General features: G+C 48.4%; 1 protein-coding gene across 1 annotated transcript in view; it reads right to left on the bottom strand.

Annotated features, from left to right (window-relative positions):
- The window catches only part of ttn.2 (titin, tandem duplicate 2), a 211,128-nt gene that overhangs the window by 80,314 nt on the left and 116,570 nt on the right, over positions 1–14,244 (bottom strand). The window contains exons 133-150 of the mRNA XM_080018974.1: positions 13,089–13,394; positions 12,416–12,569; positions 11,820–11,944; positions 11,215–11,333; positions 10,817–10,997; positions 10,425–10,727; positions 9,686–10,237; positions 9,280–9,582; positions 8,888–9,044; positions 8,446–8,588; positions 8,062–8,180; positions 7,802–7,979; positions 6,774–7,058; positions 5,766–6,059; positions 4,662–4,961; positions 4,019–4,324; positions 3,265–3,491; positions 2,480–2,794 (exon numbers count right to left, since the gene is read on the bottom strand). Of these exons, the coding sequence (XP_079875100.1) occupies positions 2,480–2,794; positions 3,265–3,491; positions 4,019–4,324; positions 4,662–4,961; positions 5,766–6,059; positions 6,774–7,058; positions 7,802–7,979; positions 8,062–8,180; positions 8,446–8,588; positions 8,888–9,044; positions 9,280–9,582; positions 9,686–10,237; positions 10,425–10,727; positions 10,817–10,997; positions 11,215–11,333; positions 11,820–11,944; positions 12,416–12,569; positions 13,089–13,394 (4,367 nt within the window). The remainder of the gene's footprint in view (positions 1–2,479; positions 2,795–3,264; positions 3,492–4,018; positions 4,325–4,661; positions 4,962–5,765; positions 6,060–6,773; positions 7,059–7,801; positions 7,980–8,061; positions 8,181–8,445; positions 8,589–8,887; positions 9,045–9,279; positions 9,583–9,685; positions 10,238–10,424; positions 10,728–10,816; positions 10,998–11,214; positions 11,334–11,819; positions 11,945–12,415; positions 12,570–13,088; positions 13,395–14,244) is intronic.

Here is a 14,244-nt window from a genome sequence, read left to right as displayed (position 1 = left end):
CATGGACGATGTGACCGTCATCAAAAACATCACTACAAGAGCCAATGACAAACCCTGGTTCACCAGGGAGGTACGTGCACTACTGAGAGCACGAAACGCTGCCTTCAAGTCCGGGGACAAGGACACCCTCAGAGCTGCTAGGGCTAACTTGAACCGGGGCGTGAGAACAGCCAAGCGTGCCTATGGACAGAAAATCCAATTACACTTCACAGACACAAAAGACCCCAGTCGCCTGTGGCAAGGCATCCAGTCAGTCACTGGTTACAGGCCACCGTGCGAGGACAACACAGACTTCCTCAACACACTTAACACATTCTTCAGCTGGTTTGAGGAAAACAACACCACCACACCAACAAAAGCCCAGACCTGCCCGGACAATGTAACACTTCACCTGGACCCTGCTGATGTGCGGAAGACCCTACTCAAGGTGAACCCCAGAAAAGCTGCAGGTCCTGACAACATACCGGGGCGTGTGCTCAGAGAATGTGCTGACCAACTTACAGATGTTATCACGGATATCTACAACACCTCTCTGAGCCAAGCCATCATACCAGCTTGCTTCAAAGCCACCACCATCATACCGCTACCCAAGAAATCCCCAGCCTCAACACTGAACGACTACCGACCCATAGCACTTACGTACATCATGATGAAGTGCCTTGAAAGATTGGTCAAGGCCCACATACCATCCAGTCTCCCCACTACACTTCCATTCCAGTTTGCATACCATCCCAATCGCTTCACTGATGATGTCATAGCAACAGCACTCCACCTATGTCTGGCTCATCTGGAAAACAAAAACAGTTACGTGCGGATTCTGTTCATTGACTTCAGTTCCGCCTTCAACACAGTCATCCTCCAACACCTGGTAAATAAACTCAGCAAATAGGCATCAGCACCCCACTCTGCAACTGGCTCCTGGACTTCCTTACTGATAGACCACAGACAGTAAGAGTTGGCAAAAACTCCTCAGAGACCATCACTCTGAACATTGGAGTCCCCCAAGGATGTGTGTTGTCCCCTCTGCTGTTCACACTGGTGACGCATGACTGTTGTGCCAGATACAACTCAGACCACTTCATTAAGTTTGCAGATGACACAACAGTTGTGGGCCTCATCAGTGACGACCACGACTCAGCCTACAGAGAGGAGGTACATCAACTCATCAACTTCATCATCAACATCAAACAAGACAAAAGAAATAACTGTGGACTTCAGAAAGAAACACACAACACACATCCCACTCGCCATCAATGGCAGTGCAGCGGAGTCTGAGAAGAGCACCAAGTTCCTGGGGGTGCACATTACAGACGACCTGACATGGTCAATCAACACCACCTCCCTAGTAAAGAAGGCACAGCAACGCATCTACTTCCTTCGCCGGATGAGGAGAGCTGACCTCCACCCTTCTGCCCTCACCACCTTCTACATAGGTGCTATTGAGAGCATTCTCACCAGCAGCCTCTCAGTCTGGTATGGCAGCTGCTCTGCTGCTGACCAGAAAACCCTACAAAGAGTGGTGAGGACAGCAGAGAAGATCACCAAAACAGCACAACCATCCATCCAGGACCTGTACCCGTCCGCTGCCGCAAGAGAGCCACTAATATCATCAAGGACCACACCCACCCAGCACACAAACTGTTCACCCTCCTACCTTCTGGCGAGCGCTACCGCAGCATGCGGTGCAATACCACCAGATTCAGGAGCAGCTTTTTTCCAAAGGCCATCAGACTACTAAACTCACCAAACACGACATGAACACGACACCCACAAAGACCAACTGACTGCACAATATTTACATTTTTACAATATGTATCCTCTTGCTGCTAGCTTTGTACTGCACCTTATTACCTAAATAACATACCTCATTTGACTTCTTGAGTATATTAAGACTATCCTTAGTCTTGTTGTGTTGTTATGTCTATTGTTGTTGTCTTTTTGCATTTTCATGTTATATGTTGTCTGTTACAAATATTACTTGCACATTTGGAGTATGGATAAACGCAATTTTGATCCTCTGTGTAATTATGTGTTGCATGGTACGATTGACAATAAAGTACACTTTGAACTTTGAAATTTGAACTGGTAAGGTACTGTAAGGTAAGGTACTGTAAGATATGGTAAGGTACTGTAAGGTATGGTAAGGTACTGAAAGGTATGGTAAGGTACTGTAAGGTAAGGTACTGTAAGATATGGTAAGGTACTGTAAGGTAAGGTACTGTAAGATATGGTAAGGTACCGTAAGGTAAGGTACTGAAAGGTATGGTAAGGTACTGAAAGGTATGGTAAGGTACTGTAAGGTAAGGTACTGTAAGATATGGTAAGGTACTGTAAGGTAAGGTACTGTAAGATATGGTAAGGTACTGTAAGGTAAGGTACTGTAAGGTATGGTAAGGTACTGTAAGGTATGGTAAGGTACTGTAAGGTATGGTAAGGTACTAATAGGTAAGGTACTGTAAGGTATGGTAAGGCAGCTGACCTGATACTCCCAGCCCTTGGTGCCTCTCTTGGTGACTGGAACCTTGTTGACTCGCGCCCAGTAGGAGGTGCCTTTCTCCCTCTTCTCCAGCCAGTAGCCAGTGATGAGGGACCCTCCATTGTACTTGGGGGGCTCCCAGGTAAGAGTCATGGAGGTCTTGGAGTACTCAGCGATGGTGGGCTTCTCTGGGGGTCCAGGCAGGCCGAAGGGGTCCTTGATGGCCACCTCCTCCGTTGTGCAGGGGTCCGACTTACCGTAGCGGTTCTCAGCTCGGACCCGGAACAGGTAGGACTTGTTGGTATCCAGATTCCACACCTGGAAAAAGAGATATCACACGAACTCTATAATCTGCTATATCATCACCATCTACATATAATGATGCTCTTTGTCCATATAATCAAAACATCTACAACTACAATCATCTGGTTATGCCAGCTGAAATCTCAGAAGCCGCCTTGTACTGTATATAGCAATAGCTTTTGTTGTTAATATTTGATGCTACAATGCTCAGATTGTAAATTGTCATTGAATATGATTCTTGAAAGGTAGATATCTTCACATTTTACTCCAATCAGGAAAAAGATAAAAAAAGATATCTTGGCACATTGGAAGCCCTTCAAATGACATGGGTCAACTGTTTAACTACAGAAGAACAGAACCTTTTCAATGTATGTCCTAGTGTCTGTTACCGTATTTACTCTCTGATTACTCTATGTCATAGGTACGGCGCATTACTTGCTGTGTGGCACCATTACTTCCTGTCAGGGTGAAAAGCAGCCACTGACCCCGTATCTCCTCTCGATGATGCTGCTGGTGACCTCCACCCACTGGGGTTCAGGTGGTGGCTCTTGTCCCTCCTCTAGCTCCTCCTCCTCCGTCACAAGCTCCTTCTTCTCCACGATGTAGTTGGTCAGCTCACTGCCGCCGTTGTCCAGCGGTGCTTCCCAGTGAAGGTAGCAGGACTCTGCCTTGATGTTGGAGACTGCAACGTTCCTTGGGGGCAGAGGCCGATCTGGGGGGACAAAGTAGTAGATGAGGACAAGCTAGGAATTCACTAACACCAGATATTAGTCGGATTCCCAAAAATACATTATCACTATCATCGGATATACACTAATAACTGAACACCTAAATACTAAACTCTGAAACACAGATCCAGATCAAACGGTCATTAAGTAAGAAGTACCTGTATATATCTTTAAATAATGGCGACTCTGCGCCCCAATCGATCCTCCTTGAGGGTACCAACAGGGCCCACGACCCCAGTGCTGGGGCCAGTGATTGGTACCAAAATGTTGTTTTAGGTTGTTTTATTTTACTCGATTTCCTTATGGAATGAAACAAGCACCGTGCACGATGGGGAGGCGTTCTGTGTCACTCTCAAATCAATATTCTATCTTAGTCAATTCATTTATTTAAAAAGTAGAGTGCAATAAGCAGGATAAAAACCCTCTTCAGAGCGATACCAGACCTTTAACACAGTAACAGTTATTTGGAATATTCCCGTTCATCTGCAGAAAGATGAGTGTCGTGACTCACCCAGCACCATGACGGTCACGGTGTGGCTGGTGGAGCCCATGTTGTTGGAGGCCGACACAGTGTAGCAGCCCTTGTCCCTCCTGTTGGCCGCTGGGATGGACATGGCCGTCTTGCAGTTCATGCGTCCCGTCTCAACCGTCTCTATCAACAGGCTGTCGGAGGGCACCATCAGCACGTCGTCCTTGGACCACTCCACCTTTGGGATGGGGAGGCCAATGATGTCGGCGGGGATCTCGATGGGCTCGCCCTTCCTCACCGTGATGGAGTCCCCCTTAAAGTGCTTCAACATGTGGATCTCAGGAGCCACTAGGGGGCAGAACATCACACAGTCACTTTCATACATCTACTGACCACCTGCTGGTGGAAACTGTTTTACATCAAAATGTAAATTAGACACAAACTTTGAACCCGTGGTGGAAGAAGTACTAAGACCATTTACTACAGTAAAAGTGCAAGTACCGGGGCACAAAATGACTTTAGAAAAAGTGAAAAGGCCACTTTGACGCTCTTAAGTGTTAAAAGTAATTCAATATGCATGACCACTGATGATCATAGATTGTGACTACAATTTTACAACACACTACAGGGGATCATAGTAATTTACAAAGCTACATATAATGAGTAGATAAATGCAGCTCTTCACCTTCGTCGTCCTGGATGACCACCATCAGGGGGGTGGAGGGCTCGCTCTCTCCTATCAGGTTGGCACATTTGATCCTGAACTCGTACATCCAGGCGTCATCCAGGCCCTCCACGGTCATGCTCAGGCCCAGACAGCTCTCTTTGTTGCAGGGCTCGAATGCCGTCTGGTCCTGACGCTTCTTCTCCACAATGTACCCGATGATGGGGCTGCCGCCGTCGTTCCTGGGTGGTTTCCAAGACAGCGTGACGGAGCTCTTGGTCCTCTCAGTGTAGCGGAACTTCTCAGGATAGGTGGGGGGTCCTGGTGGGGCAACAGGACTATATTGGACTTAGGTGGTAATTTCATGGTATTAACATGGTACAAACATGGTATTATGTTATTAACATAATTGCCTCCTCCGTAATAACATAATATTGCTCTTGTAAGAGCACATGTTGCCCCCCGGATGCTGCGCTCGTCAAATGAGCGTCGCCTGGCTCTGCCGGCCATACAGCCACGGCAATCCAGCCTATTCTCATTTGTAGTTCCACGTTGGTGGAACGAGCTGCCAAAAATGACCAGAGCAGGGACCTCCCTCTCTGTCTTTAAGAAGCACTTGAAGACCCAGCTCTTCAGTGAGTACCTCCTGTCCTAACCTACAATTACTTAGCACCACCTTGCAGTATTTATTGTTACACTAATGTTGTTGTTACACTAATCTCTGTCGCAATGTAGCTTGAATGTTATTCTCCCTTGTAAGTCGCTTTGGATAAAAGCGTCTGCTAAATGACTAAATGTAAATGTAAATGTAACATGTTACTACAGGGACTAACATGTTTTAACATGGTACCTTATTACATGGTATTTACATGTCAATATTATGGTATTAACACAGCACTAACAGATGATAACATGATACTAACATTGTATCTACAAGGTACTTTATGTAAATATGGTATTTACATGGTGATACTATGTTTTCAAAAAGCTTTAATAGGTATTCATATGATGTATCTTCTATCCCCTTTAACAGGGTTTTTGAAAATATCACAATAACATTGTGTCTGAACATAAAACACTTTTTGATTTGAGGGAAATCAACATGATTTGTAATTAGAGCTGCACCTTGCGGGTCCACAGCCTTGATGAGTCCCAGCTCCACGGGGGGTCCCATGCCGTACTTGTTCTTGGCCATGACCTGGAACATGTACTCCTGGCCCTCCATGATGCCCACACACTCGCACTTGGACGAGGTCGTCTCCACGGGTTGCCGCCACGTGTGCATTTTGGCGTCCCTGCGCTCCACGATGAAGCCCGTCAGGTCGCTGCCTCCGTCGTCAACCGGGTCGTCCCAGTTCAGAAAGATCATCTTACGGGTGACAACCACTGGTTTGAGGTCCGTCACTGGTCCAGGGACGTCTGGAGGGGTCAGGGATCTGTCAGAACTCCAGCACAGAATTTTCACTATGTACTGTATGTATACAACTCTGCCTTCAAGTTGTTTAGTTAGAGGAATGGGAACCCTATCAAGTCACTTTCTTGACATTTTCCCTTAAGTTCACACTTTACATGAACAACTCCGCATTTACATTTTTACACCCACTCTCCATTTTTACTTCAGGCTACAAACCTTGTGTTTAAACTTGGTTTGCAGGGTGTGTAGGGTTATGTGATAAAACAAACTTGATAAGGAAAGAAAATAGCTCTATATGGATATCACGTTCTAAAACCATGAATGAAATAAACTGTAGACCTCGTCACTCACTGGTTAATAAATAAAGCTCTTTGAACTGAATGGAAAATCTGGAAGTGAGCAACAACTTTAATATTCTCCTGAAAACAACCTACTTAGACAGCCTTAAGAAAGTTTACATTTCAATGCAAAAGAGGTAACTTCCTCTTTTGCGTCATGTCTTACACTGCTGGACATTTTAAACCATGGGAAAATAAAATATACCTTGAAGGGGTTACATGGTTAATTCCAGGTGAGGTTCCATGATGCAGTACTTTAGTATTCTAAACTTCCATCTCTCCTTACATCCCCCTATTTATTGATTTATATTATTCTTCCAGTCAAAATGCTGCTTCTAATACGTGTTTCTGAACCAGGAAGCAGAAGGTCTGCACACTGACCCATGACATCCACCCGGGCCCAAGCGGACTTTGTGCCACTGGGGTTGCAGGCGGTGATCTGGTACTTTCCGCAGTCCTTCCTCTGGACGTTCTTGATGTGCACGATGCTCTCGTTTCCGTCCTCCAGGATCTCCACACGCTCCTTGTCGGGCTTAGTGTCGTCCTTCTTCCAGGTGATGGTGGGCTTGGGTTTCCCAGTCACGGTGGCCGGCAGGTTGAGCGTCTCGCCGGCTCGAATCACCACGCCGTTCTTAACCGAGAGGTCCAACTCGATCACAGGAATCTCTGTGCACGCCAACACACACACACACACACACGCACGCACGCAAGCACGCACGCACGCACGCACGCACACACACACACACACACACACACACACACACACACACACACACACACACAACACGCACGCGCACGCGCACGCGCACGCGCACGCGCACGCGCACGCGCACACGCACACGCACACGCACACACGCACGCACGCACGCACGCACGCACGCACGCACGCACGCACGCACGCACGCACACACACACACACACACACACACACACACACGCACACACACACGCACACACACACACGCACACACACACACACAGCAAAACAGTGAATGGAGGACAAAGGACCCTCAGATTGACCCGCATTAGACCACAGACCCCATTTGATCAGATTCAGCCTCTGGGTCCAATCTGATCAGATTATATTGTTCGATCTGATTCAGTGTCTTTGCTGTAGTCAGGGAGATAACTGTGAAACTAGGATCCAGACACTTGTTACTGGACATTCCCTAGTGTCTTGAAGATTAGATAACGGTGAAGTTTAACTGTTAAACATCTTGCTGGTGACCCCACAGAACCTCTGTAAGGACCTCTGGGGGTCCTCAGCCCACGTTGAGAACCACTGCCTTAGACAATCAAAGCACTTAACTCCACAGCATGAATGTACTGAATGTACTGTAAATCAATAATCAGCTATTGGTCTTTCTTTCCTCCAGGTTATACAGAGCGCTGGGGTTTCTCAAACTGACCGGCAGGGTTTCTGACGAACACCGACTCTGTGAAGCCGGGGGTTCCCTCTCCGGCGGCATTGCAGGCGATAACTCGGACCAGGTACTTGGCTCCCTCCCTCACTCCGTAGACGGTGAAGGCCCGGGTCTTCCAGGGTCGTTCAGTGGACCTGGACCAGTCCTTGGTGCCGGCCATGGACTAAAGACCAGCACAGAAACAACTTCAACTTTCTGCATCTGTCTCTGAGCTTTTCAAACTGTCTGTGCCTTGAGATGCTGACCTTGTCCACGTGGTATCCCAGGATCTCTCCTCCTCCGTTGTCCAGTGGAACATCCCACTCCACATCAATGGAGTGATCTGTGGTGTCTGCCACTCTGGCCACAGGGGGGCCGGGGGGCACTGCACACACACACACACACACACACACACACACACACACACACACACACACACACACACACACACACACACACACAGTCAGGACATATAGGTCACCAGCTGCTGTCAACACCTGTTCCAGATAACATCCTTATTCAAACACCTCAAACCAAACACAGCTGGCCAAAAATCTGTCAGAAGCAAGATAATACAGAGATTTCCCCTAAAAGGTCTGTGTGAACATGGGCAGGCTAAGGATGCTAAGCTAACCCTGCAGTGGACTTACGGATGGGGGCCTGGGCTGTCTTCGGATCGGAAGGGATGCTGAACTTTCCGGGCCCAGCTTGGTTTTCAGCTGCAACTCTGAAGATGTAGGTCAGACCTTCTAACAGGCCTTCCACATTCACCTCCGTGTCTGCGATCAGGTCCCTGAGGTACAGAGGGAAGGAAGGAAGGATGGGTGGGAGGAAGGGTGTAAAGCAGTGATGGGAGGAAAGATATCAAGAATGATGGAAAGCAGAAAGGGTGTGAAAAAAGGAGGAAAAGATGGGAGGATGGAAGGATGGAAGGAAAGATGGATGGGAGGAACAACGTAAAGAAGGGATGGGAGGAAGGATATCAAGAATGATGGAAGGAAGGAAGGATAGAGGGAAGGGAGAAATGAAGGACATGAGGAAGAACATAAAGAAGGGAGGAAGGACAGGAAGAGAGGGACCAAAGGAGCAAACCTGTTGACCCGGGCCCAGTGGCTGCTGTTGATCTCCCGTTTCTCCACCCAGTATCCCAGGATGGGGCTGCCGTTGTCGCCCGGCTCCTTCCAGGACACCAGCATGCTGTGGGCTGTGATGTCATCTATCTCAGGCTTGTCCGGGATCTCTGGGGGATCTGGGAGCGGAAAAAGAAGAAGAACAAGAGAACAGAGTAGAACCGGGAAGTGGCTCTGCGTCTCCGTGGTCCATGGCTCCAGGTGTCGCCGGATCGGTGGCATGGAAAACATCTTGACTAGAGAAAAGGCTTTGCACCATCATTCCTCCTCAGTTAGGTATGATATGGTGGTATGAAAAGGTTATGATGTCACTTCCACCCCAACCACCCGATGGGAGAGCTTCACATTACGTACCGAATGGATTCTTGGCGACAAGCGGCTTGGAGACACAGGGAGGTCCGGCGCCAAACTTGTTCTCTGCCACCACTCTGAAGATGTACTCCTTCTTCTCCAGGAGTTTGGGCACCAGGTAGCGGCAGCCCCGCAGTGTGGAGGTGACGCTGCTCCACCCAAACTCGAGCTTGGAGTTATCCTTCTTTTCCAGGGTGTAGTTGAGGATCTCGCTGCCTCCATCGTCCAGAGGAGGATCCCACTTGCAGATGACCGAGTTCTTTCTGACCTCCTCAAAGCTGAAGTTCACCGGAGGCCCGGGAGTGTCTGCAGGAACACACAGCTGGTTTTAACAACCCACCCAGCCTTCACACATGAAGGAAACACCATCATCACTACACTGCAACAACAGAAGAGAAGAGAGTCTCACCCAGAACATTGACCTCGCAGGTAGCAGATGCGATTCCGCGGTCGTTCTCCACCTTAACGGTGTAGACGCCATGATCTCCACGAACTGTTTCCCTGACGATGACACAGGACTCTCCTCTCTTGCTGTTGTTGATGGACAGACGCTCGTTCAATGTGGGATAGTCAGATAGCTCCTCTGGCTCAGGCTCCTCCTCCTTCTTCACCTCCTCTTTCTTCACTTCTTCTTTAGCCTCGCCTTCCTTGACCTCTGCTTCCTTGACCTCTCCTTCCTTGACCTCTGCTTCCATGACCTCTCCTTCCTTGACCGCTGCTTCCTTGACCTCTCCTTCCTTGACCTCTGCTTCCTTCTTCTCTCCCTCTAACTTCTCCACCTTCTTCTTGGGTTTCTCCACTCTCTTCCTGAGGGCCTCAGGGCGGATGATCTGGTTGTTCCAGTACCACGTAATCTGAGGATAAGGAGATCCTGAGATGTTTGCGTCCAGGCAAATCTCATAGCCTCTCTTGACGCTCAGGCCAGACTGCAGGCTGCCACTCAGGAAGACCTTTGGTGGATCTGAAACACAGAGCAGCCATGTTTAATACACATTTACTCCATCCAAACTAGCTGTATTTCAACACCGTCTGTGGGGAACACAGAGAGGATTCGATTGTTATATTAATAAAATGTCAGCATTCAAACAGAAGTTGTGTGCTCTTAATCCTGTGTCGATACATCCATCCATCCAGAGGGTTCTTCTTACCCACGGCATCGGAGGCCTTTATGAGCAGCGTGCTGCGTGACGGTTCACTGACTCCGGCAGCGTTCTCTGCTCGGACTCTGAACTGGAAGCTTTTGCCCTCCGTCAGCCCTCTGACGGTGTAGGAGAGCACGGGAACCAGGAAGTCATTGCACCTCTCCCACTTTTCCTCGCCCTTCTGAAGCTTCTCCAGCACGTAGCCCATGATCTTGGCGCCTCCGTCGTACATGGGAGGCTTCCACGTCAAGGTGACAGTGCTGGACGTGGGGTTATGGGTCTCCACGTCCACAGGAGGGTCCGGAACGTCTGGAAACGAGAGGTTTCACACTTTAGCTAATGAAGACCTCACTCAGGAAGAAATTTTCTATGACCTTCATCCTTCCTGCACGACTCACGTTTCTGGTCTTCGGCGATGACGGGGTTCCGCAGCTCGATGAACTGTCCTCCTCCGATCTTGTTGACTGCTCGAACCCTGAAGTAGTACTCTCCGTTGGGGATCAGGTCCTTCACCTGCCAGCTCACCTTGTTCTCACCCGACATCATATTGACATACGTCCTCCTGCCAGCCTCACGTCGCTAAGCGAGAGAAAGAGAGAGGGAGGGAGGGAGGGAACAGTAAAGTAGTGTTACTGAACCGTTCAGACTCAGACAATTAGTTTGGGTTCATTAGAACAGAATGAGTAGTGACCGTCAACAAGTCAACTAGTGAAGAGCTCTGCAAACCAGAGAAGATCTGAAGATAACTTAATGGACGTCCAGAGGCCTCATCCTCATCCTCCTCCTCCTTACTGACCTGCAGGACGTAGTGCAGAATGGGACTGCCCCCATCGTAGTCTGGAGGATCCCACGACACTTTGCATGAACTCTTGGTAATTTCTGAGGCGACGATCTCCTTACAGGGTCCAGGCAGACCTAAGTGGGGTGAAGACAGTCTGATCAAAGCACAATATGAGGGAAGGTACCTTTTTGAACTAAGCTTACTGTGCCTCATGACACCATGCGCTCTGTCATTTCAGTTTTTATTAACTTTCAATGTACAGACACCAAAATGAAGCCTGCTACCAACCATCTAAACCATCACTGGTGCAGTGATAAAGTTCATCCAGACTTGGCTAAAGGTCCTTTGTAAGTTATTCACGTTGTCTATCAGACTCTGGAATGAAGCTGTTTGTATGATAAACATTTCTGCAACCACTGGTCTACATGGAGCCTGATTTACTTACACAAGATGAGTCTGGATACTGAAATAGATCCCACTAGAGCCAGCCCAAATCCTGTTCTAGTGCCCCCTGGTGGCAACACAGGTTTGTCCCAAAGCAGACACCGTTGTCCAATCAATGCATCGACTATCCGCCATGTTTCCCAGTGTGCAGAGTGTGATGAACATGCGTGACATACCGATGACCTTGACGTTGATGGTGCCACTGGCTGTGCCCAGCTTGTTCTCCACAGTGACCTTGTACTGTCCTGCGTCGGCATGGAGACAGCTGGCGACCTCCAGGTGACAGGATGTGTACTCCTTCCTGTTCCCATGGAAACACAGTAAGTTCACCTGGCAGCATCACATTCACACTTCTCACAGTCTGAACGCAGACTTTCTGGAAGGGCTGGCTTCAAAATATATGATACTCTGATACAATTCAATGGAATCGTTTCAACTTCTGAATCGCTCAGAAAATTATCGTATTGATACTTTGTTTGGAAGTTATGCAACATGAAGTATCACCATAGTCGCACATTTGTTTAAATACTTAATTTCTGTATTAGACTGACATTGTTCCTAAAATTTGGTGGATGTACATTTTGCGCTCATCAGATGTTAAACTGAAAAGTTTTTCAGTTGGTTTTTGTTGGCTTTTATGTTTCAAAAGCGGTTCTCACTCTGTATAAATGTCAGTATATGGATATAGAATTGTGTCATGACATCCTCCCCAATAGAACACAGCAAACTTTAATGATAATAGTGAGTCACTGTAATAGTACGCTCTGCAGACCTGAACTCCAGACGCTCGTCGGCCTTCAGCTCCTTGCCGTCTTTGTGCCATGTAATCTTCGGTGAGGGAACGGCCTGGAAGGGGACCGGGAGGTGCATCTTCTCGGTTTCCACGACAACCAGGTCCATGGTCTGGAACTCCAGCTTGGGAGTGCCTGCAGAGAGACAGGAGGATATTTCAACTGTTTGTGTGGTTGGAAAACATTGTCTTCAGATGTTTTCAATCCAGATCTCTAGATCCAAGGGTTGAGATCTCCTAAAGGTTTCAGTAATGCTTCCAAATCTGCGCTGCTGCAGGAAGCACAGCACACAAGGACCAGTGGTGGAAAATCCAGGTTCAGGAAGTTAAAACGGGGGATGGTAGCTCAGGAGGTAGAGCTGGTGGTCTAGTAATCAAAAGGTTGCTGGTTGGATCCCAGGCTCCTCCTGCTAGCATGCTGTAGTGTCCTTGAGCAAGACACTTAACCCCAAATTGCTCCTGATGGCTGCATCCATCGGTGTTTGAATAATTGTAAGTGGCTTTGGATAAAAGCGTCTGATCAATGTAATGTAAAAAAAATCCCGCCTGGAATTTGGAGTCAACCATGTGGATTCAGTGCATGTATGGAGGAAAAACATGGAAACAGCATTTTACTTTCTGGATCTGAACTCAGACGCTCCTCCTTCACACTCACAGTCGGCATCTTTGGCGAAGACGTTATCGGAGATGTCGGAGGGTTCGCTGACTCCCACAGCGTTGATGGCTCGGACTCGCAGGACGTACTCCTTCTCAGCCACAACTCCCTCCTCCACCCTGTACTTCAGCTCCTTGACGGGCCGCGAGTTAACGCGCATCCACTTCTCGGTTCCAGCCTCGCACATCTCCACGTGGTAGCCGCTGACGGGGCTGCCGCCGTTCTTCTCAGGAGGCTTCCAGGCAATGGACAGGAAGTCCCTGCTGGCGCCAGTCACATGCAGCGCGATGGGCGGAGACGGAACACCTACGGGAAGACGGGATGTGGCGTGAAACCTGCTCCAACCCTCTAAAACAGGAAAGCTCACCCCATTCCTCCATTCTGCCATCCGCCCATCCATCTATCCATCCATACATCCTTAATCCAACCAGCCATTCACCCATTCATCTACCTCTTCATCAATGCATCCAACCATCCACTCATTCAGCAATCCACCCACCCACTCATCTATCCATCCACCCATTCAGCTACCCATCCATCAATCCATCTATCCATCCATCATCCATCATCCATCCTCCATCATCCATCCATCCCTCCATCCATCTCTTCATACATCCATCCATATCGAACTGCCCATCCAACCATCCACTCATTCACCCATCCACCCACCAGCACATCTATCCATCCACCCGATCAGCTACCTATCCATCAATCCATCCATCCATCCATTCAAACAGCTACCTATCATCATCCATCCATCCATCCATCCTCCATCCATGCATCCACCCATTCACCCACCCACTTCTCTATCCATCCACCCATTCATCTGCCTATTCATCAATCCATCCAACCGTCCACTAATTAACCCTTCCACCCACCCACTCATCCATCCATCTACCCAATCAGCTACCTATCCATCAATCCACCAATCCATCCATCATCCATCCACCCATCCGTCCATCCATCCCCCCATACATCATCCATCCATCCACCTATTCATCCACCTATCCATCCATCCATTATCCATCCATCCATCTATCCATCCATCCATCACCCATCTGTCTATTCATCAACCACCCATCCAGCATCCACTGTCCATCCATTGTCCATCATCCATCCATCCAACCACCCATCCATCAATCCATCCACCCAACCA

This window comes from Zeus faber (assembly GCF_960531495.2).
Source record: "Zeus faber genome assembly, chromosome: 18".
Classification (NCBI taxonomy): Eukaryota; Metazoa; Chordata; class Actinopteri; order Zeiformes; family Zeidae; genus Zeus; species Zeus faber.
Note: the sequence above shows the minus strand (reverse complement) of the source record. Positions and strands in the feature narration are given on the sequence as shown.